Raw genomic sequence first — 27,205 nt, 5'->3', positions numbered from 1 at the left:
GTGTGTGTGTGTGTGTGTGTGTGTGTGTGTGTGTGTGTGTGTGTGTGTGTGTGTGTGTGTGTGTGTGTGTGTGTGTGTGTGTGTGTGTGTGTGTGTGTGTGTGTGTGTGTGTGTTTGGTTATCTCCATATGCAAGTTTTTTGCCATTTTTCTCAGAGATGGCCAAATGGATCTTGTTCAAACTTTCAGAGGTTCATCAGTGAGTGCCGGGAAGTGTTTTTAGAAGAAAAAAAAAATTGAAAATTTAGAAAAAAGAAAGTTTAATTTGGGGGGGGGGGGTTATTATTTATTTATTTTTGTAATCGCTCTGTCGTACCTAAGCCTTTGTAGCGATGTGAAAGGTCATGTAAATGGAGGGAAGAGTTCTAGGCCCCCATAGAAATTAAATGGAAAAAAAAAACCCAATTTGATTTCTTAAAAACGCCAACAGGTTTAGAACATCACCGGGTAACGCCGGGTGGCCGTGCTATTGTACGACGAATGAATTGTGAGTGTACAAAACATAATGTATTATAAATGAATTATAAACGATTCATTGCAAGTAATTGCATCTGCCTGCCGGCGATGAAAAATTGTGCGTTTTCATTGGTTGTGCATTGTTAAGTGTTCAGTTTAAATGTCCTGATAGAGTCGTCCTCAAGGTGAGGGAGAGGTTTACCTGTGAGCACAGGTGATCTGCCGACAGCGACGGGAGAATAAATAGGTGAATAATGTTATTTACAGTTCAGTACATGTAAATGCAGGAAATATGGGAGCGAGACTAAAAGAGGAAATTGTTAAAAGTGCAGACAATTAAATGGCAACTTCCGGGAGGCAGGAAGTCTTCGTAGGTGGATAATTACGTAGTAATGTGAAAATGGTTAAATTCGTTTTCTCCCTGAAACGACGAGTTGTGATGTTTTCAAATGAAAATTCTTTGGTTGTGTTTCAGGAATGATGTTTGGCATCAGTCGTTAGGAAGTACATTTTCTCCATTTTCCATTCGTTTTTCTCCCTCGTAGCTACCATTGCCAGCTAGGGGCCAGGAGGGAAAGAAGAAGTATGAGGAATGTCCCTGTTAGTAAGTGATCTCATGTAAACCTAAAAAATAAAAAAAAAGTAACAGTAATGTACTTTCCCCAGGTTTTGGGTGCATCTACATATATTACGTAAGGCAAAACAAGGTGAAACTGTTCCATCCTGTGCACACTACATAAGCATGGTTATAGTTCCCCTCTCCCTGCTCTACACAGTACACATGACTACTTCCACTCGGACAATGAAGACCCCTGCTTACCTCAAAACCAGCCATGAATTTAGCATTTCTACAATGCGTTTAAACAAAAATACAGGGTGTTCCAAAAAGACATGGACAACTTTGGTTGTTAACACCAACAACACCCAGTGACAATGGAATTCCAGTATCACAACACCCAGCTTCTAACACCCAGTGATGATGGAACCCACAAAATTGGATCAAGACTCAAAGGATGATGAATCGATGGAACCACCTTCCAGAGACTGCTCTGTCAAACTTTTCCCTGCAGGACTTCAAGCAGGCAGTGCTCCACCACCTCACCTTGTTGTGTACCCCCCATCCTGACTGCTGATCTTTATTAAGCCCCCCCACTACCCCCTCCCCCCAATTGACCCTTTCATATCAAACCCTCTTACTTGCTGGTTTCAGTGTTTCCTCCTCTTCTCTCTCTCTTCCTTTCTTTTCCGTTTCGTTTATCCCATTGCTGTTGTGCCCAATTGATGCCCCGCTATCCCACTGTGAGATTAATCTCGCTCTTCCATGAGCCTCATTCTTGGAGAAAAATAAATGGCTAGGTGATGCATGAGGTGAGACCTCTTCATTTTGTTTCCATCTTCTCAGAATGAGCAAAGTACATTCCACTTTTCTGCTTTGTTACCTCCGATCTCAGAACACCTCCACCCCTTGTAACTACTTAATAAGGTACGGCCACTTGCTTGGGTCTGGAATTTATGATAAACTAGAATGGCACTCGGTAGAGCGCATGCATCCGCCAGGCTGAACAGTTTACGTTTTGTATTCCACTGATAGGTCCGATCCGTATCCAGACCTGAACCAAAATCGAAGCGGCTTGTTCTTGTCACCTAACCAACTTATCCACTTAGTTTTGTCAAAACTCGTCCACAACTTTTTGAGATATTGTGCTACATATTGTTTTTGGCCCCATCTCTCAATAGTGAAGAATCACTTAAAAAAAATTCTCGGATCGGATCTTCGCCAAAATCGAATCGATTCTTCCTTGTCACACACCCAACCTGTCAAACAAAATTCGTTTGAAACTGTCCATAACTTTTTGAGATATCCTGTTCACAGACAAACACACCTGAGTAAAAACCATAGGTGGCGGAGGTAATGACTCCACGATCATGGAAGGACTCCTTCTTAAAGTGATCTAAAGCTCAGCGAAGACTTTGTACATATCTTTCTTGGCCAAAGACATTAGGAAACACCAATGTACCTTTACATGATTTGGAACGGCATTTGTAGAAAATGGACAAATTGTTATAGCACGGTGTGTGGGATTTGAACCTGTGATTGCAGCAGTATGAACCACATGCAAACGAATAGCAAACAGGCCATCCCAGTGCAGAATATACATTAGTTATGTTCGCCGCATACTCACAGCTTAAGTATATATTTACAACCTCAGGGGCAGAGTTCGATGGCCTAGTGTAGAGACATGGGTACGGTGTGAAATGCGTTGGGGTTTGGGAAGGACAAGTAGCAGGGAAGTGGCATAGATTGTAGTTACTTTCAGACCTTAGACGTGGTGAATACATCGTGGAATCTACAAGTGAATACTGATATTCCTAACTGCTTTGAATTTCATTTGCATTGAGCGGAAATTAAGAGAGTAAGAGTAGCTTTCGCACGGTGGCAAAAACAGACTCCAAATAAATCCATAAATATTACTTGAAGGCACTGAACGCCCACAGATGGTTATGGCGGAACTGCGCGTCGAAGTGTGCTCAAACAGCACTGAGAGATGGAAGAGTGAGGCAATTGCGCACTGACAGCGGGGCAACATGTGGATGCAATGGTGAGGGTGAAAGAATGGGAGGAGAGAGAAGAGAGAAGAAAACATGGCACCTGCAAATAAAGGATAGAAGAAGTCGCAGGAAGTGAACACAGTTCGAAAACTGAACCTTTGCCTGAGACTGATTATGATTATCAAAGTAAGTGCTGAATATTGTTTTTCCTTTGGAAAAGACAATGTAAGGATAAGTGAAATTCCTTTGTTTAAAGTCATATTCTAGAAAATACTTTATGACCTTTCATGATTTTTTATTGTATACATAGTTGAGGCTTGTGGAAGAGGTCATATCAGTACACTGAATGGATCAGTACACAACAGGACAAAAGGAAAAGCAGAGAGAAAGGCGGGAAATACCAACAATAGAACCAAAGGCTAAGACAGAGGGAGGTGGACAAACAATGGGTGTGGGAAGGAATGTGGGGGGGGGTGGGCAGGAGAGGATGCATAGTGTGGAAAAGATAGATACAGAAGGAAACTCTCAGGAGGGAAACTACAAATTTTGAAGGAGGACGGATTGGGGTAGAGGAGGTGGGGAGGCTAACGAAGGTATAAAGGATCATGGTTTTGGAATGAGAGATGGTCTGAAAGGGTGATGAACAGCTGTCTTGAAGATCTGGAGGGAAGAATGAGATTGAAGAGAATGTGGAAGTTAGTTCCACAAGTGGGAAAAAAAGAGGAATGAATGAGTGTAGGTGAGTAGTGATCCTGGATTTGGGTAGTTTCAGCAGAAGGGAGTTGGTGGTGGACAGTGTGTGCCCTGCAGAAGCCTGGAGGTGAAGGGGATGAAGCACAGAAAGAGCAGAGGTTGCAAAACCAGAAAGGAGAGAGAGAGAGAGAGAGAGAGAGAGAGAGAGAGAGAGAGAGAGAGAGAGAGAGAGAGAGAGAGAGAGAGAGAGAGAGAGAGAGAGAGAGAGAGAGAAAGACAGAGACAGAGACAGAGACAGAGACAGAGACAGAGACAGAGACAGAGAGAGAGAGAGAGAGAGAGAGAGAGAGAGAGAGAGAGAGAGAGAGAGAGAGAGAGAGAGAGAGAGAGAGAGAGAGAGAGAGAGAGAGAGAGACAGAGAGACAGAGACAGAGACAGAGACAGAGACAGAGAGAGAGAGAGAGACAGAGACAGAGACAGAGAGAGAGAGAGAGAGAGAGAGAGAGAGAGAGAGAGAGAGAGAGAGAGAGAGAGAGAGAGAGAGAGAGAGAGACAGAGAGAGAGAGAAGACCACTGAGCTGTCTGCGATGACGATCGAAGTGAGAGCCCCATGGACTTGGCGTCATCGTGGGAGATTCCATTGATCTTGAAGACCTGGTATCCACGGTGTCCTGCCTTCATATTATTAGTTTGCTGTTTTCATTGTATTCATGCTGCTTACACTGTAGAAGTATTCTAAATGCTGTGTTGTAACTATTACAAGGCCCAAATCGATATTACAAAATAATTTCCAAAAATATCTTGTTCAAAAATATCTTGGGTGACAGGCAAGAGATATGAAATAAAAGTGTTGGCATTTAAAAACAACATAAAATACAAAGGCAAGTTTGTACACCTGCAGGGTGTGTAGACACCCAGGTTGATCGCAAAACATTCCAGGAATCCAGCAAAGACACCTGAGTATTTCATTGATGTGGGAAACAACAGATCACTGAGAAACTGATTGTGGCTAAAATACGAACCACGCATCATCCCTTCATTTACCCATATCAAAATTGCAACCCATCAGTTCCAAAATTATCAGAACCGCACTTTAAGATTACATATATATATATAATCTTTACAGAAAAACTACCATGGCAAACTTACCAGCATTCTGATATTACCTTCCAACCAAAAAGTCAGTTCTATACTTTCCTTCTGTCAGTTTTATTCTTGTTATATTGTTCTGTGTTTTCACCTTCTTTCTCTTTTTCACCCTTCTATTCTAGTTCTCATTTAAAAGGTACTTTCAACGCATCCATCTCTCTAAACCAGGATCATTCAAGATATCACGATTAGTACGTACAGAGACAGGAGCCGGCATGCGTTACGCCGATGGAGCGGCCTCGCAGGCAAGTGACATGTCGCAAGCGGCAAACCGAATCGTAGGTGTGTCCATCCCGTCCGCAAACGGTATCCGTGGGGCCAGGGTGTGGGCAGCGTCCCAGAGTACACGAGACACAGTGAGCACGTTCGTGCTGGTCCAGCACACAATGTGTGTTTCCTGGGCACACAACCTCTTTGCATGTGTCTGTAACATTCATGGAGTACACACAGGAGAAACACAAAATAAATGGACAAAAAGCAGAAGTGGTGGGATTTTTGTTCATGGTTCAAAATAGATATATTGACACACACACACACACACACACACACACACACACACACACACACACACACACAATTGATATGTACAAAATCTCTCTCTCTCTCTCTCTCTCTCTCTCTCTCTCTCTCTCTCTCTCTCTCTCTCTCTCTCTCTCTCTCTCTCTCTCTCTCTCTCTCTCTCTCTCTCTCTCTCTCTCTCTCTCTCTCTCTCTCTCTCTCTCTCTCTCTCTCTCTCTCTCTCTCTCTCTCTCTCTCTCTCTCTCTCTCTCTCTCTCTCTCTCTCTCTCTCTCTCTCTCTCTCTCTCTCTCTCTCTCTCTCTCTCTCTCTCTCTCTCTCTCTCTCTCTCTCTCTCTATATATATATATATATATATATATATATATATATACAGGGGGCTGCAAAAGTAGGTATACAGTAAGACTGTAATTGTTTTCATTACTGTATACCTACTTTTGCAGCCCCCTGTGTGTGTGTGTGTGTGTGTGTGTGTGTGTGTGTGTGTGTGTATATATATATATATATATATATATATATATATATATATATATATATATATATATATATATATATATATATATATATATAGATATATATATATGTTCCATATAATATTGATATATACATCTACATTCAGGGTGCTTATGTGGTTGTTATGCAACTTAAACTATAATAGCGTTGGATGTACACATTCTATTTGAAGAAACTATAAATGGCGTGATATGAAAGCAAAATTCATAAAGTTTATACACAATTCAGTTTAAATTGTTAGACTTTAACATATTACCGCCACCTATCGTAACATATCGTCCAATCCAAACATGAGGTTTGTTTTGTCCTCGTGTCGGTCAGATATCTAAATTGCTGCTCCTTTCACCGAAATCAAAGTTAAATTTTCTGAACCAGATCCGTCGTGTTTACCTGTTATATTTTCATCCCTGTGTGCTGTTTGTATTTGCCACAAAATTTTTCCATGATAAGTCTTCCCTTGTTGGTGATATTGTTGAATTTGTTTTTTCATGCAACTTAGGCCTTCTCAAATAGCCAAGAGCTTCATTGTCTCAGCTTTGAGGTTGTTTTGTCGTCCTGTTTTTCTTTTCTTTTTTCTTCAAAAAAATTTGTCCTTTCTGCCTTTTCAACGCTATCCTATTCCCCCTCACTTTAAAAACAAACAAACAAACAAACAAGCAGTCATAGACTGGTACTTACGAAATCGTCAACTTGACCTCTGAGCTTGTCTAATAAAAGCTGTCTCGAGAGAAGATAGCGACGCAAACCAGAAGTTTCTACGATGATTCTGTACCAAACCATCAAAAATCGAATGTTTGACCTCACTGTGACCTTGACCTTTGACCAAAATCTAATCAGCACTAGCCATCACCCTCCTGAATCACATGGTGTGATTTGACATTGGTAGCTTCTTCCGTTCTCGAGTTATCGTGCCTACAAACAAAAACACAAACACACAAACAGAGGACGAAAGTGATCAATATACTTACGAAATCTTTCGAGTTCGTAAGTAACAAACAGAAACCCCAAAACTCTCACTGGGACACCATCTTATTTTGCCTTGTACCTGTACTTCCTGTACATCTCTGCTTTTCCTTTTTGTGTGGACTTCAAACATCTATCACTTTCTCATCACCTTCACTGAAGAAAATGTTTCTTCCGTTTTCCTATAAAAGCTCTTGAAAATGTGTGAAAGTGGTTCAGTTCCCTTCCCTTTCTGGCATCCGCATGCCACGTGTTTTTCTTCATCACGACATATTATTATTATTATTATTATTATTATTATTATTATTATTATTATTATTATTATTATTATTATTCACAAAACGTATTTTGAACATCTCTCTCACCAAAGCACTTGGTCTGTCATCCATCCTCCAGTACTGACAGCACGACCTTTCTCTTGCCTTCAACAGCAACCCCTTCCACCAATCCCATGATCTTTATCTAATAATTTTAAATATGGGTATCATAAGAAGTCCAGTTTGCAGAGGTTGTCTGTGGAAAAACAATCAAATCCCCTTCATGTTCTTTTCCAGTGTCAAACCCCTCTGTGGCAGTACCCTCCACCACATCTCCTACAAGCCCGAGTCCTTCCAACTCCATCCCTTATACGTGCCCCCTCTTCAGCATCTCTCTACTACATGTCCCCCCTTTCTTCATCTCCCCCCCACTCCACCCTATCCAAGCTTTCCCCTCACCCACCTTCTCTAAGCTTCTCCCTCACCCTATCCCCTCAAAGCTTTCCCACTAACCCACCTCGTCAATGCTTCCCCTCTCGGCTTCCCACTCATCCTATAATCCTCCTGCCCCCTCTTGGCTTCCCCCTCATTCTGTCCCCTCTCGGTTTCCCTTTCATCCCCCCCCCCCTTCATCTTGCCCCTCTCCTCTCAGTTTCCCCCTTATCCTGCCCTCTCCCATCTTCTCCCTCATCCTACGCCTCCCTTCTTCCCCCTTGTCCTGCCCTCTCCCATCTTCCCCTCCAGCCTGTACCTTCCAAGCCTCCTCCCCACCATCCCACTGCCTCTGAGCCTCATATCTGTCCTGTACTCTCATGCCTACTCCCCATCCCTCAATGTGTGAACCTCAAACATTTGAGGCCTCCACTCAAACTTGACAGATTTCTCAATCCAGGCCTTTGCCAATAGACCGGACATAATCTGTTTAACAGAATCCTTCCTCCCACAGGATATCCCTGACGCCTTCAAGTCTCTCCCTGACTCTTGCCTCATCTGCTTTGATCGGCCTGCACCCCAGCCTGGCAGTGGAGTTGCCCTTTACATCAAGAACTCAATTTCTCACTGTCCTTGTACTGATCTTATACCTCCCAATCTCTAGGAGTACCTTTGGTTGCGACTTCCCTTCCACTCCCACTTCTTGTTCATCTGTGTGTAGTACCATCCTACAAACAGTGATGACCCTCTCTCTCTCTCACACACACACACACACACACACACACACACACACACACACACACACACACACACACACACACACACACACACACACACACACACACACACACACACACACACACACACACACACACACACACACCAACTTTTAACCACTCATCCCAACTCTCTCTTCCTCACATATGGTGATTTCTATTGTCACCATGCAAATTTTTGGTACCTCTCATTCTGGGTGTTGGTACCTCTGTCAACAGCCATGCGCTTCAACAAAGGACTCCATGGGACTGACTCAATCTGTAAATTTTCCCAACCAGATTTCTATCGATCGCAAATGCTCCTTTTGGATTTCGTTATGACCAATTTCCCCACCAATCCCGAGTGTTCTTCCTCTGCTCCAATTGGTTCAATCTCAGTGCATTTCAAAAAGTCTGCAACAAGTGTTTGTCCACTCTCAGGAGGACCAGAAAACAACATCTGTCCAACCTCAAGAATTAACTTTCAAACGTATCTCTCTCTTCGAAAACCTGGTGGTGCCTTATTAAGTCGGTCTCTGGTGTATGCTCCCCTTCCACCTCTTCCCTTACTTCAAATGGCACCACAGCAGATTCCGCTCGTGAGAAGACCGAATGCCTCATTTCTGTGTTTTCTTCCAAATCTTGTGTCCTCAACCCCTCACCCTCAGTACCCATCCTTCCCAGTCATACCCACTGCTCCTGGACTCTGTGTCTTTTGCAACTGAGAAGGTAGACATGTTTCTATCAACCCTCGACTCTGACTTTGCTACTGGACCGACCGGCATCAGCTCACACGTCCTAAAAACCTGCTCTGCTGCTCTTGCATATCCTCTCATTTGCTGTAGGTCATCTTCTATCTTCTCAGAAATCAACAAACATCACTGCATTACATGAAAAGCACAAACATGGATCCCCTTAACTACAGACCTTTCAGCTTACTTCCAATCATCAGCAAGGTCATGGAATCCATCATCGCAGTTGATATGAAATCATTCCTTTTCTCCAACAGCCTCATCTCAGATCACCAATTTGGATTTGGACCAGGTCACTCTCCCTTGGACATGCTGCTTCAACTCTCCAAATAATGGATGGAGGTCCTCGATGTCAAACAGGAGATCAGGGCTCTTCTCTCTGGACATAGTTCATGCCTAAGATATCGTCTGGCATCCTGCCTTACTCTCCAAACTCTCTGCCTATGGCATCCACAGCCATCTACACACATGGCCTCTTGACTTACTCTACTCTTGTATCCAATGTGTGGCTCTGAAAGGAACCTTTTAATCTCCTCTACTTGTCAAGGCTGGAGTGCCCCAAGGCAGTGTTTTGGGCCCAATCCTATTCTTGGTCTTCATCAATGGTCTCTCTGACTCTGAAAAATCCTCTTTATCTATCTGATGATGACTCTACCTTCTGCTGTGACATCCCTTATCAGGCAGGCTGCAGTCTCTTCCCTCTCTTCAAACCTTGACAAAATCACAAACTGGTCAAACACTTGGAATATGTCTTTCAATCCAGACAAATCTCATACTCTCTCCTTATCTCCCTCCAAAATGACTGTCTGACAACCCCCTCCCCCCATCTACTTTCCTAACAGTAAATCACAATTCAAAGTAATTCAAACTCCTAGGTCTCACTATTTCAAGTTAGCATCCAAAGCAAAGCAAACCACATTTCAAAGTTAGCATCCAAAGCCAGCCGCTGACTGGGCATCCTCCGTCATATGAAGTCCTTCCTTGGAATACCTGAACTCCTATCCAACACAAGGCCTTCATCTGCAGCTTGATGGAGTACTGCTCTCCACTCTAAGCTGGCTGCCCTGCCTCGCACCTTGCACAGCTTGACACCATGGAAACAAAGGCTTTCAAGATCATTGAAATCTCCTGTGATGAAACTGAGTCTGTGGGCCCATCACTTCAACATCATAGACAGGTAGGTGGTCTCACTGCCTTCTTCTGCTTCCCTTCTAGTCTTATGCCTTCTGCTTTTTCCGTACTTTGTCCCTCCCCCCCCCCCCCCAAAGTTTCTGCAGGATGCATGCGGTCCAACAAAAACCAGGATCATTGCTCACCTCCACCCATTCGTTTCCCTTTATTCCCGCCTGAGGAACAAACTTCCACATTGTCTTCAATCTCATTCTCCCCGCCAAGTCTTCACGACAGCAGAGCAGTCCACCACCATCTCAGATCGTCCCCAATCCAAAACCATGATCCTTTCTTACCCTCGTTAACCCCTCCCCCACCCCAACCTCATGCCAATCCCTCCTGTGAGTTTTCTTCTACATCCATCTTGTCCATCCCATGTGTCCTTTCCAGCCTCCCATTCCTCACCACACCCATTGTTTATCTACGTCGCTCTCTATCTTGTCCTTCAACTCCATTGTTGGTGTTTCCCCCTTCTCTCTACTGTTTCTTTTGGCCTGTTACATCCAGATCTGTTCATTGTACTAGCTCTTCCACAAGCCTTGAATGTATACAAAAAAAAATTAAAATCAATTTTTCCAATTTGCTGAAAACATTCTCTAGTTTCTGTTGAGTAATTTCATGAATTGTAGCCCTAAGTTCATCCAAATAATGTGGCTTTGATGACTAAACAACAGTTTTACATAGCCACAAAAACTTTTCCATTGGGGACAGGTCAAGTGAATGATGTGACCAAGTAATTGGTCCACGTCTTCTGATGCACTTCTCTGGAAGTACATTGTTCAAGAAAGAACCGTCACACATTCGAAGCATCCTGAACCTCATTAAAACTTCGCGGCATTCTCCAATGGCACATCCCCTCAGACCTTCGCCGTACTCGAACCCCAATGCCTTTATAAAAAATCCTTACATCAATCCCCACAACTACCCAAGCTCGCTTACCTTCGCCATTAACCACCACGCCAAAACTCACCGGTACGACACCTCAACCACCATGCCATAACTCACCGCTATGCCACTGCTACAATCACTGCAAGCACAGTCACCACCAAGGATGCACACCCCTGCCTTTTGGAGGTGGTGGGGATCAATGGGCACCACGTACCATTGCAGATGCTTATGTTTGGGACGTCCTGGTGTGTAGCTTGAAATGCAAGTGTGTGCTAAAATCCATTCAACATCGTATGGATAGCCCCAGCGCTCTGCTCAATTACAGCCCCCATTGGGTGTCCAGTGCATGTTCCGGTTCGTGACCAGAGAGCACCACCACATACCTTCACCCCATGTTAATCTCGGAGATGAGTCGCATGGCAAAGTGCAGAGTGAATGAGGCCATTTCTAGTGCTAAGTCCTTGCATGAGCGGGGCCGATACTTGGGGAGGCGTCCATGCACCATTGGGGGCTCTCAGAAACTCCTACTGCCTGTCCTGATCCGCCTTTAGGCTCCTCCCTCGCCAAACAACAATAAAACACCCTGCATAAGAGAGAGAAGACACTTTTTGGCTTCGTCGGCAGTAAGGGATGGAAGGTGGAACTGAGCAGGCGGACGGAGCTCGTGGAACAGAGCAGGTGGAGCGGATCGCTAGTTGGGTGAGTGATTCAGACATCATGCCAAGCACATTCATAAAGGCCAAGCCGATAACATATTTACTCATACAGATCATAGTGTTGCGAATCTGGAAGCCATGAGCACTCAACATACAGGTCCTATAGAACAGTTATATCGGTAAGTATGTGTTTTTAGTTAGGGTCCCCGTCCCGTGTCTAATAGGTAATTAAATGTACATGCGCTGCGAAGTTATTTTGAGTCAGGGTTTTCTTTGATTTTTACACCACCAACATCAACTACAACAACACCAGCATCACCCTCACCTTCACCTCACTCTGGCCGACGCCATGGTGGGCGGAGTTCAAGGAGGAGCCTCGTGGCGGCCCTTGACCAATCAGCATGCTACGAGTGAGGTGGCCACCGCTCAGCCAATCAGACCCCGCGACGGTGAGAAAGGCGGTCCGCGTGACGTCACCACGCCCCCGGGCCAATCGACGGACTTGCCGCTCGTTTTGGCCAATGACAGGGCGACGAGCGATTCTGCGCGCCAAAACTGTCCAGTGAGGGAGAGTGGGGAGGGCGGAGGCATCCCCTTCCCCCCTGGAGAAGGGTGAATAAGGTTACGGCGCGATCAGATGAAGAGAGATCCTTCCTCCACAAGAACCACAAGTCGGTTGCGTGCCGTCTCTCTGTCGGTGAACTAGAGAGTTTTTAAGATAGTTGATGACCATTGAGCAGGCAAGGTTGTGGTCAATCTGACGGGCAGGTTGAACGAGTGTGGAGTTATCAGCCCTCGCTTTGACGTTCAACTCAAAGACTTGGAGAAGTGGCAGAGAAACCTCTTGCCTTCTCGACAGTTTGGGATACAGAGGAGAGTTTTGGTTGATGGGACGAGCGCTGAGGGGAGCTCTGGATTCTATCATCGCATCTTGACGCTGGCCTGGTTCGCCCGTGTCAGCCAAACTACACGAGGTGGACAGGTCCATGTCCTTCTGGGTATCTGTGTGCGCGTGTGTGTGCGTGTGTGTGTGTGTGTGTGTGTGTGTGTGTGTGTGTGTGTGTGTGTGTGTGTGTGTGTGTGTGTGTGTGTGTGTGTGTGTCTGTCCGTGGGCCCGTCTGTAAGTAGGAATTGTTTAAGTGCTCTTTGCTGTACATACTTGCATCTCTATAGTCGGATAACTCTGCTTCTTGCATGCTCCCCCCTTTCCCCCATTATAAATAAATACATTTGTTAAATGTATCAGCTTGTTTCTGTGTTTCTTCCATTGGCTTAGCATGGCGCGTGTTGGTGAACTATAAAGGCTGTTGCCGCTGTAACTGTACATTTGGACCGACGGGACTTCGGCAACCATCCGCTCGGGTTGCGCACGGGTCGGGCACGCTAACGGCGCGACTCGTACGAGGTCCGTCGAGGGTGTGAATACTCGGTAACTCGCCACGTGGATCTCGAGGTATTTTGAAGATTGGCAAATAACCCTGTACCACGTGGTGGAATTATTGACGATTCACGGTCTGGTAAGGGACCCGTACCCTCGGAGTTTTCCGAAAGGTACGATCTAGATTCCGGGTGTTCGGTAGAGTCGACCCTCCTGCTCCACCTCGCAGTCATGCTCGCAGCTGATATCCGGCTCTGGAACAGTATTACATGTAAGAGCTGTCTTCTCACACATTCTGTCTCTTGCTTTCCATCTCATCTGCTGTGGACACATATGAGCAATCGACGAGGGCAAGTCCCGAACAACCGCCCTTTTCAGAGCAACCCCACAGACATGTACCTCTTTTCATTTTCTTCTCTGCACCTCATCTGCATTTCACCTGCACCTCATCGCACCTCCTCCTTACATGCACCATTAGACATCCTCAGTTTTTCTCCATTCTCCCCCTTATCCTAAGCGAATGGGAAGCGTGGGTCCGTCAACCACACAAAGTATTGAAGAGGTCGCACACCTCATACTGTTTCTTTGTTTCTTTGCTCTCTAACCTTCCTCGGGGAATGAATCTGATGGTGCCTGTCGTGTCAATATAAGTTCATATTGTAGAAGTTCTTAATGACGGGGCAAATTCTGCACTGTGTCTTGTTTCTTTGTAAATATTTGCATGTCCGTTTGCCTTACCTGCCTGTAATAAACTTGCTTGTGATATAAATGTACTCAGTTCATAGTGTCTTTTCCTCCATTGGTCCAGCATAGTCTGCCTGCAGTACTAGCTGGAAAGTTCTACCCCACATGACTTGCTCTCATTCGCTAGCGTACACTCACTGTAATGCCCGGCAGTAATCCGGGTATGCATTGAGGACACGAGACCCTCCTTGGTGCGACCATCCACAGGTAAGGCACCCACATGAAGTCATGAACCCTGCCAGGATTGGCAGTACCCACTGGTGTTAATGCTTGCTCAGCAACCTGCCGACGTGTGGAATTATCCGTGCTTGGTGGCCTCAGGCCCGGGTGTTCGGGAAGAACTTGAGTGCTTCCCCTCGTGGCGAAACTCAAACCCCGGATCCGTAGCAATATACTGTATATACTGTATATATATATATATATATATATATATATATATATATATATATATATATATATATATATATATATATATATATATATATATATACACACACGCACACATACACACACACTAAAATTTCACCATTCACGGGGTTTCATTCCTGGAGCAGTGGATGGTGAGGCAAAGGGCCTGTGGGAAAAAGGGGGTTAGGTTCATGGCTGACAAGCTAACCCCCCTAACTTGTTGTCCAACTTACACGACACGAGGGAAAACCTAAAAAAAAATGTTATAATGCAGGCGAAGGTTCTTAGCTGACAAGAATAAACATATTGTTGCGGATTTGGAAGCTTACTGCACACAACAGCCAGGTCCTATAGATCAGCTATATCGGTAAGTATGTGTTTCTAGTTAGGGTCCCGTCCTATGTTTAATGGGTGATTAATTGTACGTGCGCTGTGAGTTATTTTGATAGTTAGGATTTAAATTACCAACCACAACAACAACGACCCCTGCCCTCGCTTCCTTCCACCATCATCCACCGGCACCATTGCACGTGTGCGTGTCAGCACATACGTGGGCGGAGTCCAGTGTGCTAGGCGGGGTTTCTCTGGATGTTGGTGTGCTGGCTTCGCCCCAAATATGGGCACAAGCGTTGTGCTCTGGCTAAGCCCCAAATATGGGCACAAGCGTTTCGTTCTGGCTTGGCTCCAAATATGGGCATACAGTGTTCTCTCTGCCCAATGAGGGAGTGCAAGCGGGGGATAAGAGAAGCGTGTGTGGGCCAAACGAGAGTATTGTTGTTGAGAGTTGTCTTCTGGTCTTGAGAGAGTTGAGAATTGTCTTCTGGTCTTCGGACGTCTGGTGGTCTTCTGAAGCCAGTCGTCGCCTTGCTGGGGTCCCGCCAACAGAGCGTCTTCTCTTGTGGCTTATGTGCCTGCGAGCCTGTCCCACGAGGATTGCCTGCCTGGGCTTGGAGCAGCATTGCATGGTGGGTTTGAGTCCTGCCACACCGGATCATCGAAGGCCGCACGAGGCGGAGAGGTCTGAGAATAGGCTCTGACCTCCAGCTCGCCTTTCCTCGAGCTGGAGGCCTCCAATAAAGACCTGACGGGTCCGTTTCTTTTTGGGTGTACGTGTGTGTATGTGTGTGTGTGTGTGTGTGTGTGTGTGTGTGTGTGTGTGTGTGTGTGTGTGTGTGTGTGTGTGTGTGTGTGTGTGTGTGTGTGTGTGTGTGTGTGTGTGTGTGTTTGTGGCGCCAGTCTATTAAGTAAAACTGCATAAGTGCTTGGACATAAATTGCTATTCCTTCAGTATTCGGTTAACTCTGCCTTCTTGCGTGCTCCCCTGCCCCATTATAAGTAAATATCCCTTTTGTTAAATGTTCCAGCTCGTCTCTGTGTTTCTTTCATTGGCTTGGCACGGTGTGTATTGAGAAATAGCGAGGCAGTAAATTGTTAATTTGGTCCGACGGGCCTTGGTAATCTCCGCTCGGGTTACACACGGTTCGGGCACGGTAACGGCTCGTTCCACTCGAGGTCCGTCGAGGGTGTGAATTCCCCAGTAGCTTTGTCCGCGTGGGTAATTAGGTATATTGAAGTTTGGCAATTGACCCTACCCCACGCGGTCGAATTATTGGCGATTCATGGTCCAGTAAGGGACCATGCCTTTCGGACTTATCCAAAAGGCACGACCTCAATTCTGGTGTGTTCGGTGGAGCAGACTCTACTGCTCCCTCTAGCGGTCGTGCTCACCACCGATACCCGGCTCCGTAACAATATATACTAGATAACAAGTGTGATAAACATGTTAGATTTGAAAAGTAAATTAAGATAAAAATGTCGTTTTTATTTTACACCTGTTTACCATGATGATGTTGTGTTAGATAGGGGTTAAAAGGATGTGGGATCCTCCTGAGGATAATCGTGGGAGAACGGAGACCCCATAGAGGCAGAAGTAGAAGTCAGAGAACTGGTGATGCTGGCTGGAGCCGTCGTGATGACTGCCATGGTGGTGGTAACTGGAGACGTGGTGATGACTGGAGATGTGGTGCCACCAGCCTTCTTGAAAAAACTAATTTTGTGAACTTGCTTGGGCTTACACTGCAAGTCCTTGTAAGTTTTTTTTATAAGGTGTGTCATTGCAGCCTCCAGGTCTTTTAAACTTGAAGCTCCACTCCATGAACTGATCCACCTCAAACACCCTATTGCCTAGCACTTTGGCCATCTCAATTACTTCTGCAAGGGTCTTGAGAGAGAGCTTGGGCTTTGACACCACCTCGTACTCTGCATCGTCATCGCTCTCCTCACTAGATTTTATGAGCTCCTCCAGGTCCTCCTCCATGAGCTCAGCTTGATGTGATTCCAGGAGTTCCTCGACCTCGCTTGGTTGAAGGTCACTGAACCCCTTCCCTCACACTTCCTGGGCCACATTCACTATTCTCCACATCATTTTTGATGGAGAGGAAACCATGCAAATTCGGAACTATCTCCCTCCACAGCTTCCCCCAGCACGGATTCACCATAGTAGTTTTCTTTATAACTGAGATCATGTCAGTTATGTTGAACTGCTTCCAACAATTGGTGACTTTGAGTGAAGGGTACTGCTCCATCATATAAAGGGGGGGGGGGGGAAACCTTGAAAATGCGTAGCATTATTTCACAAATGGTGAATAAGTATACAGGGACATACATCGTGGACACGCTAATCCGTGACTGGTGAAGCCACGGATGGTGAAGTTTTATGGTATATACAGTACCGTGAAGTTTATAACCTCCAATTTGGAGAATACTTGGGAGTGTGGAAGACTTAACTGAGGTCCAAAAGAATAGTAGGGCACGAGTAATATTCAGCATTGTCACATCGATGTCATAACCTTTTTGAATTTTTTTTGAGGGGGAGCTTGTTTTCCCATTGTCCCTCTCCTTCCACTTCTGACACCATAGCACATGCCCAAGGGCATAACAGGTGGGGTTGACTCGGCAAAGAGGAGGAGATGGCTGTGCGAGACTGCTCATGTGAAACGCCCGAGTCATGCCCTACCCAGCTGGAGCCAAGCCGCTCTCTCTTCTCCATGGCTAAGGTACGTTTACCCTGCCGGAACGATGGGGCCGGACCCATCTGCCAGACTTTATCGGGGTTGCCCAAAACTTTCTTTCTGTCCTGTCATTACCCCCTCTATTTCTCTATGGTGGTGTGATTAATTGGGCCCATTAAGGACATAGTTATTTCAGGTTCCTGTTCGTTTGTTTGTTACCTTGGGCATGTATGCCGGTAATGGGGAAGGGGATAGTGTTAGTTGCATCATTTATTTGTTGATTGCTTATTTTGTGTCCTTTCCCCCATGCCATCATTTGAACTTTATTAAACATACCTGGTCTTGGGGGTGAATTATGGTCGCTGTGGTTCTCCTGAGGTGATTAAAAGAAAGCCCCATTAAGGGATAATTGGCTACGGTGATTGTGTCGCAAGTCTGGCTCACTTGGACGTGCAGTGCCTCATCGGCGTGATACTCGGTTGATTCGGATCACCAATTTGCGCGGTATCATGGGTTTTAGACACCTGATCCGGTGATGAAGACCCCAAAACGATCGACCGTTGTAATGGTGTTGATACGACGTGTCAGACTCGTACTGGGCAACCAGAGCGACCGACGACCGTTACAATACATCAAAAGGTATCAGAGTTTAAAGTTGTACAAGGACTATATCAATACCCTAAATATCCCTCTTCATCTTCCCACATAAATAAATAAGCACACTTAATATTAATCAGTGGGTCGGCCTGGTCACGTTCCCATTGGAACTCATGACTGATGCCAGGAACCCAGGTTCAAATCGCATCATATACTTAATTTTGTCCATCGTCTTCTCATGTCCTTGTATTTGATATATAAATGCACTAAAGCCTCCACATGTTCTTGTCCTACAAAGCAAACATCCTAAAGTTCTCACTCTCGTCAAGTCGTACCTGGCAACAGTAGCTGGAATACCAAACAGCTCTCACCAACAATTGAGTGAGGCCTTTGTCCCAGAGTGGACTTGTGTAGGGTTTTTCAAAGTACCATGACAATACACTGAAATTCATACAACCCTCTCCCTTCCAAACCTCCCGACGGTACTTTTCAAATTCGCGTATTCACTTATCCTTACACCTATTGGCAACAATAAAAATTATGCGAGCTACTGTTGCCACCCTGTCCAAGTTCCAAATTCCTGCCCAAAACCAGCTCCAGTCGAACGTCAGGCCTGGCATACCAGATCATGACAGACCTATACCAAACTTCCCCGACCCCGACCCTACAAAAAGGTGGGATTAATTGGGGTCATTAAGAAAGTAGTAGGTTTCCACCTCATGATGTGAACCATATAGTTTTTGTTTTGCAAACACTTCATACCTGTTGGCTTCACGTTCTATTTGGCTTCGTTCTTGAAAGTGATCATGCTTCATCTCTCCTCAGGTGGATATGTAAATTACTCTTTACCTTTCCTCATGAAATCGATAGTACAACTCAGATTTAATGTGACATCTGTACACCCCAAGATTAAAATTTCATAGAGTAATGTAGGGAATCATAGATATGGGGAGAGGGGAAGGGGGTGGAAGGGTGAGGGACTTGCCCCACCTTTTCCTATGGACATCTTCCCTCTCCTTACTCTACATAGCCAAGAATAGTGTAAAAAGACGAAGGTGCAGATCCCTTGATTTGATTGCTGTAACAGAATGAAAAACACAGATTCATTGCAGCACTTACCCTTACAGTCCCCGGTGTACTGAACGCTCAATGGTCTCTGGCTGCTGCAGCGTGCCCAACGCAGCAAGCACTCGTTCTGGTACGTGGTACCATCAGTGCCGCACACCGGGGCAGCCGAAGAGGCGTCGCACTCGGGTGCACACACGCATCGTGGCAACATCTCTGCACTCATCTCACACTCCTCATCAGTGCCGCACTCGACGCCCTTGCATGAATCTTGGGGAATACGTTGTTTGAGCCGTGGAAAGAAGAAGTTTGATGGATAAACAAAACCCACGGTCAAAATTACCATCTCTACCCATAAATATTGCACTATCAATTTGTTTGTGTTTGACTTATTTGCACTCCTGAACTGCTGGACTGAATGAGTTTAAAACTGCTTGTTGTACTCTGGGTGAAAATGGGGAGGGGGGAGGGGAGGGCTTTTTGGGGATAAATAAAATTCATGGTCCCAGGTGTTCAGGGTAGGGAAGAACCCCAATTCTCTCTATGAAAATATATATGGCACAGCGCCACTCGTGGTGTCAGCAGGTATTACAAGTGATCCTAAAATGCACCAATTCTGGGGGAATTTATAACCCATCTGTATGGACAGGTTCTTCACTTGTAGCATATAACCACAATTATACAAAGCCTGGTGTTGGGTTAATGGTTAATGGTTAAGGTGGCTGGCTTAAGATTTTAGGGTCTCAAGTTTGAGCCCCTGTTTTGTACCATGAAATTAACACCAGGTTGGTTGACTCAGCCTGTCATCCTTCTGAGGTTGGCAAAATGAGTTCCAGCTTACCGGTAACAGGGGCACTGCATCAGCGGCACAGCCGTGCCCCTAGAAAATGATGCAACCAAGCAGTCACAGGCTGCATGCAAATATATTTAAAAGAACTATACATATGAGGGTCATGAGAAAGATTAATCAATTTTAAAAGTTTTAACGTCTTTCAGCAAACGAGAGCTGATTGGTGAGCATGCTGGACAAACACCAGTGTACTTTGTGAACAACAATGGCATTCATACATCATGGAGAAACACGTTCACATGGGATAGGGAATTTGAATCTGGGTTCTCCGCATCATGAGCCAGAAGTTCAGACGGGAACACAAACAGGCTCACAGGTAGACAATGGACAAACACAAATGGTCACAATAACCCACTCCCCCAAACCCCCTATTGAAAGTCACGTTTACGAGTTCATCTAGTAAGGAAACTCACAGGTCGAACTTACATCCCATTAAAAATTTAAAACAAAGCCGACATGTTAGTCAATATTGATCTGCCACCAGCAACCCTCTATAGAAACCAAACCTTTGCACGGCTGGCAATCAGGAGCACCCGTGTTGAAGAACATCCAACGAAAAATGGTCTCTGGTGAAGCGTCCTCATTGGTCCAGCTGAGCTGAGACTGCTTTCCCGTGCAACACTCTGCACGCTCTACTCCAGACATGACAAGGATGCGGCAACGGCCGTCGCTCGCCTGCTCCGACCAGCAGTTCCCTCCTGATGGGACAAATGGTCGTGATGCACGGTCAGTGGCGGATTGACCCGACTGGTAATGGTCTTGATATGTACGATTAAACCATTGATCTGGTGGCATGTTAAGGAGATCTGGTGGCATGATAAGGTGATCTGATGGCATGATAAGGTGATCTGCTGGCATGTTAAGGTGATCTGATATAAGGTTAAGGTGATCTGATGGCATGAAAAGGTGATCTGGTGGCATGATAAGGTGATCTGATGACAAGATAAGGTGATCTGGTGGCATGTTAAGGTGATCTGATGGCATGTTAAGGTGATCTGGTGGCATGATAAGGTGATCTGGTGGCATGTTAAGGTGATCTGATGGAATGTTAAGGTGATCTGATGGCATGTTAAGGTGATCTGATGGAATGTTAAGGTGATCTGATGGAATGTTAAGGTGATCTGATGGCATGATAAGGTGATCTGGTGGTATGTTAAGGTGATCTGGTGGTATGTTAAGGGAACTTGTAGATTTAAATCTATAATGGCATGTTCAGGTGATCTGGTGGCATGATAAGGTGATCTGGTGGTATGTTAAGGGAACTTGTAGATTTAAATCTATAATGGCATGATAAGGTATCTGATGACATGTTAAGGTGATCTGGTGGTATGTAATGTGATCTGGTGGTGTGTTAAGGGAACTTGTAGATTTAAATATATAATGTTACGTTAACGTGATCTGGTGGCATTTTAAGGGAACTTGTAAATTTAAATCTATAATGGTATGTTAAGGTGATCTGGTGGGATGTTAAGGTGATCTGGTGGTGTGTTAAGGTGATCTGTTGGTATGTTAAGGTGATCTGGTGGTATGTTAATGTGATCTGGTGGTGTGTTAAGGGAACTTGTAGATTTAAATCTATAATGGTATGTTACGGTGATCTGGTGGTATGTTAAGGTGATCTGTTGGTATGTTAAGGTGATTTGGTGGTATGTTAATGTGATCTGGTGGTGTGCTAAGGGAACTTGTAGATTTAAATCTATAATGTTATGTAAAGGTGATCTGGTGGCGTGTTAAGGGAACTTGTAAATTTAAATCTATAATGTTATGTTAAGGTGATCTGGTGGTATGTTAAGGGAACTTGTAGATTTAAATCTATAATGTCATGTTAATGTGATCTGGTGGCGTGTTCAGGGAACTTGTAGATTTAAATCTATAATGTTATGTTAAGGTGATCTGGTGGTATGTTAAGGGAACTTGTAGATTTAAATCTATAATGTCATGTTAAGGTGATCTGGTGGCGTGTTCAGGGAACTTGTAGATTTAAATCTATAATGTCATGTTAAGGTGATCTGGTGGTATGTTAAGGGAACTTGTAGATTTAAATCTATAATGTCATGTTAAGGTGATCTGGTGGCGTGTTCAGGGAACTTGTAGATTTAAATCTCTCAGGTTGACCATTGATGATGTGAGGTGCATGGAATTTGAATTTTCCCCTTGATTTTATGAAGTTCTGATGTTTTTTTTAGTTCCATAAAAATCCCATCAATTTTTTTTTGCATTTATAAGCAGTGGCTATATGGTTGTAACAGAATGAAACTTGTGTGGACTTCAAGAAAAACACATGTGTACACACACACACACACACACACACACACACACACACACACACACACACACACACACACACACACACACACACACACACACACACACACACACACACACACACACACACACACACACACACACACTTCTTGATGCTATATTTCCGATTTTGATGTACCATACTGTTATGTAACGTCGGTGCTGCCGAAGCAGTTTCTTGGCAAGGGTTATGCTGGGTGGTTTGCCAGTGCCTTTCAAGCAGGAGCGAGCTGTTAGGCATTTGTAATTTAGCCACAGGGGGTGGCAATAGCTCGCCTCTTCTTCGCAAAGGACACCGTGGGATCTTTAACGTCCACCAACTAATGTCGGAGACGGGCCACCCATTCAACGTCCATCCGATGGACAGCATGTACATTGATGCTCGCCCCACCTGCGGAAACCGTAGCGGAGATGAGACAAAATGAGAGTGGTTGCACGATCCTGTGGGACCTTAAAAAGGGAAATGAGGCCATTTGGCCCATCATTGCCGTGTTGCACTCCAGAGTTTATTTATCTATTTTTTGCCAGAAGTGTAAAACGTCCATTTGTGGGTTCAGACCTTCTTCTTCTCACCGATTCTTCCTCCAAGTATCATTCTACCCTCATCTTGGTGTGTTTCTCTCCTTTCTACTGTGTTTATGCTTTGCTTATTTAATCTTAACTTGTCATAATCTTATTGATGTTTTACGTCTAAAAAAACAACCTGATTTTGATCAGGTGACCCAACAAAAACAAAACGAAACTAGAATGGCACTTGGTAGAGTGCATACCTCAACCATGCAATGCCTGATCCAGTAAAACACATCGGGCCCAATACATTTTTGAGATATCATGCTATATATCGTTTTTAGCCCTTTCTCTCAATGATGAAAAATCACTTTAAAATTCGAGTAGTTGGATTCGCATTCGGATCTGGATCTTCACCAAAATTGAATCAATTCGTCATGGTCTCACACCCAACATGTCCACCAAGCTTCGTCCGAATCTGTCCACAACTTTTTTGAGATATCATGCTAGATATCATTTTTGGCCCTACCTCTCAATGGTGAAGAATCACTTTAAAAATTTTTAGTAGTCGGATCCGAATCCAAATCTTTACCAAAATCTAATCATTTCATCCTTGTCACACACTCAACTTGCCCTCCAAATTCAATCCAAAACCGTCCATAACTTTTTGAGATATCCTGCACACAAACAGACAAACATACAAATAAAATAAAACAAGCTCGAATGAGCTAAGATCCTCGTCCTCTTAATGATGACGTCATAAAAACGAATATGACGTCATTGTGATGTATCAGGTTTGCGAAAAATTATCTGTGCTAATGCCCGGCTTGATTCCCACAAACAAAATTCAAACAGCTTGCCTAGTGTCGGAGATAATGGTATCGGTGATTTCCATTAGCGGTGATATTATGACGTCAACTTTTTTCTAGTAAGAATTTCCAAAATCGGAGATGGTTACTGCCTGCGCGTGGGCTTTCTGCATATACATAGCAAGTTTCACGAAGTTCCAATGAAAACTCTGGGTTGTGAAACAAAAAATGTCAAAAAATAGGAATGACGTCATAAAAAATTGATATGACGTCATAGTGATGTATCATATGTGCGGTAATTCATCTCTGCTAATGCTCTGTTCGATTTCCGCAAACAGAATTCAAAAAGCTTGCCTTGTTTCGGAGATAATGTTTTTGGTGATTTCCATTAGCGGAGATATTTTGACGTCATAACTTTTTTTTCTAGGAGGAATTTTCAAAATCGGAGATGGTTACTGTCTGCGCAGGGAATTTTTACATATATATGCCAAGTTTCAGGAAGTTTCGATGAAAACTGTAAGCTGTGAAACAAAAAATCCACAAGAACAACGACGCAAGTAAGACTTAAAGATCCTCCACGAGGATCTAAAAATCACTCGTAGAGTGACACTTGGCGGAACGGAACGGCACTCAGTAGAGCGCATCCCTCCGCCAGGCTGAACAGTTTACATTTTGTATCCCACTGGTAGGTCGGATCTGAATCCAGACCTGAACCAAAATCGAATCGGCTTGTTTTTCTCACCGAACCAACTCATCCACCTCGTTTTGTCATAACTCCTCCACAAGTTTTTGAGATCTCATGCGATATATATCTATATATATATATATATATATATATATATATATATATATATATATATATATATATATATATATATATATATATATATATATATATATATATATATATATATATATTGGCCCAATTTCTCAGTGGTGTATAATTACTTTAAAAAATTCTCGTATCTGGATCCGAATTCGGATCCTCACCAAAATTTACTCGATCCGTCCTTTTCACACTCCCAACCTGTCCACCAAATTTCGTATGAATCCATCCATAACCTCTTGAAATATTGTGAAATATATATATATATATATATATGGTTTTTGGCTCTCTGTCTCAAAGGTGAATAATCACTTGAAAAATTCTCGGATCCAGATCCGGATTCGGATCTTCACCAAGATTAAGCGTTGCTGTCCTTGGCTGGTTAACTAAACACACAAAAAAAAAAAATTCAGAACGATTGCCTGAAAACTGTGGCCAAAAATCATGTGACAAACAGACAAACACAACAGATGAACAAACTTACCAAACAAAATTTCACCAAGTAACAAACAGACAGACAGGGGTGAAAACATAACCTCCATGCACCTTTGGTGACGGAGGTAACAATGTACTCAAAACAATAATATTGTGTCAGAGTCTAAAAAATGTTATTTTTATTACAAAGAAATAAATAGATATATATTTTAGTCATAAACAGAATATATAGTATACAATATATTTTTATATCATATAATCCATAAGAATATAAACGAAAGAGAATACAGAGTAACAGCTTGATGTATACCTGATGTTGGCTTAATGGTTATGGTGGTGGGCTTGGGATCCTGGGATCCTGAGTTCAAATCCCACTTGGCTGTTGAATTAATACCAGGTGGGGTTGACTCTGCCTATCATCCTGAGGTTGGCAAAATGAGTGCCAGCTTACTCGTATCCTGTGTCGGAGTGGTGACCCGTCCAGCATTGTGTCAAATAGCCAAGGCGACTGCTTAGGCAGCACCAACGCTCTTCACAGAGTATGGTCCCCCTGGATGTATGTATGTATGTATGTATGTATGTATGTATGTATGTATGTATATATACATATACACATACATACACACATATATATGGATTCCAGTTTGATTTTTTAACTCTCTTGAAGTATTACAACCTCATTCTGAGAACATTCAGAACGTTATAAGACGAACTTTTAAAATGTGTCGAGCAATGACAATGGTGCGGTAAAAATCCGTCTCATCACAGCTTGGCTAACGAGTAATTATGAAATAAATTGTATATTAATTTACAATGTAACGTCTGGACGGGCTGCACTCTGAACGTCACAGAAACACTGACCGACCGTAACAATCGGTATCGGCTGTTAGTAACGCACACAATCAATGGTAACATATCTAAAGTACAAACAAACTCGATGATTTGAAATTCCTGACAAATCATCTAATTGTTGGACTCTGATGAACCCATTCATGGTCAGAAACACAAAAATTCACAACGAAACGAGTTTTCTCGCAAGAGCTAAACGTAAGGTGAAAAATACAATTTCTGTTTGTAACCATCTCAGAAATTGGCTTCAATAAGAAGATTGTTGTCCTTGATTACATCACGAGTTATCCACCTTGATGTGCTGGCGAATGATAACATCTGAAATCAGGTGAATAAACTCACCGGGTCAATCTATTTTATAATGGTAAACACGCGTCCCTTCGATGTGCCGTCACATGTACATACGTCAACCCAGGGTGGTTGTCCGTGGAACACGTACCCCGAACTTGGACCACCTGCAGAACTTGGAACCAAACGCAGAGGAACAGAAAGGAGATGCTCATAGTGGCTGCCATTATGCACGTCCGTCCTGCACGCTGTTATGATCTGCTTCGATCTTACCTGGGTCTTTATAGTGGGACGGCCAAGCCCCTGCAATGGGAGCGCAGAAGGGATGACTGCACCCAGCGCCCGCCTTTTGCACCCATAGGTGCCACCCATGCTCTCCCACCCCCACTGCATGCAACATGGGGTGGGGTTGGGGTTAAGTTCAGCATGTCTTGTTTTTCATTCTGATCATTAACAACCTTATTGTGTGAATCTTCTTCTTGCAGTTGGCAGCTTGGCTGCCGGGTAGCTATCATTTTGTTGGGGCGTGGCTGTGCCGCTGACGCTGTGCCCTGGTACCAGTACACTGGTACTCATTTTGCCAACCTCGGAAGGATGACAGGCTGAGTCAACCCCACCTGGTGTTAATTCAGTGGAAGATGGGGCTCCAACTCGGGACCCGAAGGTCCCAAGCCCACCACCCGAACCGCTAAGCCAACACCAGGCTTTCATTGTGTGGACCAACACACACACTTTATTTAAATTGTAAACCTCAAAACATGGTTTCCTCACCTAAAGTAAGAACACTCACCTGTAAGCAAATGAATGGATTCCTGACCGCACCTTGAGGTATCGATCCTTTCAGCCCAGGACCTCTCCAAACGGTGAATCCACAACCTCAGTTGCGTCCAGGCAGTGAGTCAACCCATCAATGTAACATCACTAATCAAACTCTACTCGCTGGAGGATTTAATGTATTATCACAGTTACACACACAGTAAATACACAAACTAGCGGTTTCAATTCATAAATAAAACATCAAGTAATAAAATTCCAACTGTACTTGTCAGTAATGTGAATTCTGAATGGCCATTTCTTTTACCAGCCTCGTCAAGGTTGAGGAAAGTAGGTGAAGGTACCTTGCAGTGTCAGGCAGGTGAAGACACATTGCAGTGTAAGCCAGATGAAGACACCTCACAGTGTAAGGTTGGTGAATCACCATGCAGGGTAGGAGGGGGGTGAAGGCACATCACAGTTTATTAGTTATCCATCGGTGAGTGAGGTTCACTGGCACAGAAGGGCTGTCCAGGTGAGTGATGAGACAACAGCACAAAGATGGTAAATTGAGCCTGTACTGGAAATGTCTCACATTGCTGGTAAATATTCTTTCTTAAGCTCGTTTAGC

General features: G+C 44.1%; 1 protein-coding gene across 1 annotated transcript; it reads right to left on the bottom strand.

Annotated features, from left to right (window-relative positions):
• On the bottom strand, positions 1-26,130 carry LOC147020699 (follistatin-like). Its single transcript, XM_085896246.1, has 5 exons — positions 25,973-26,130; positions 20,310-20,501; positions 19,008-19,223; positions 5,047-5,271; positions 1-1,013 (listed from the first exon to the last, which is right to left on the bottom strand). The coding sequence occupies exons 1-5, from the start codon at positions 26,046-26,048 to the stop codon at positions 946-948; spliced, it is 777 nt and encodes a 258-aa protein (XP_085752372.1). The 5' UTR covers positions 26,049-26,130; the 3' UTR covers positions 1-945.
• Between the last annotated feature and the right edge of the window lie 1,075 nt (positions 26,131-27,205).

The sequence above is a fragment of the Eptatretus burgeri genome, chromosome 9 (genome assembly GCF_056783735.1).
Source record: "Eptatretus burgeri isolate ZD-2024b chromosome 9, Ebu_testis_v1, whole genome shotgun sequence".
Lineage (NCBI taxonomy): Eukaryota > Metazoa > Chordata > Myxini > Myxiniformes > Myxinidae > Eptatretus > Eptatretus burgeri.
This window is presented reverse-complemented; position numbering and strand designations above follow the sequence as displayed.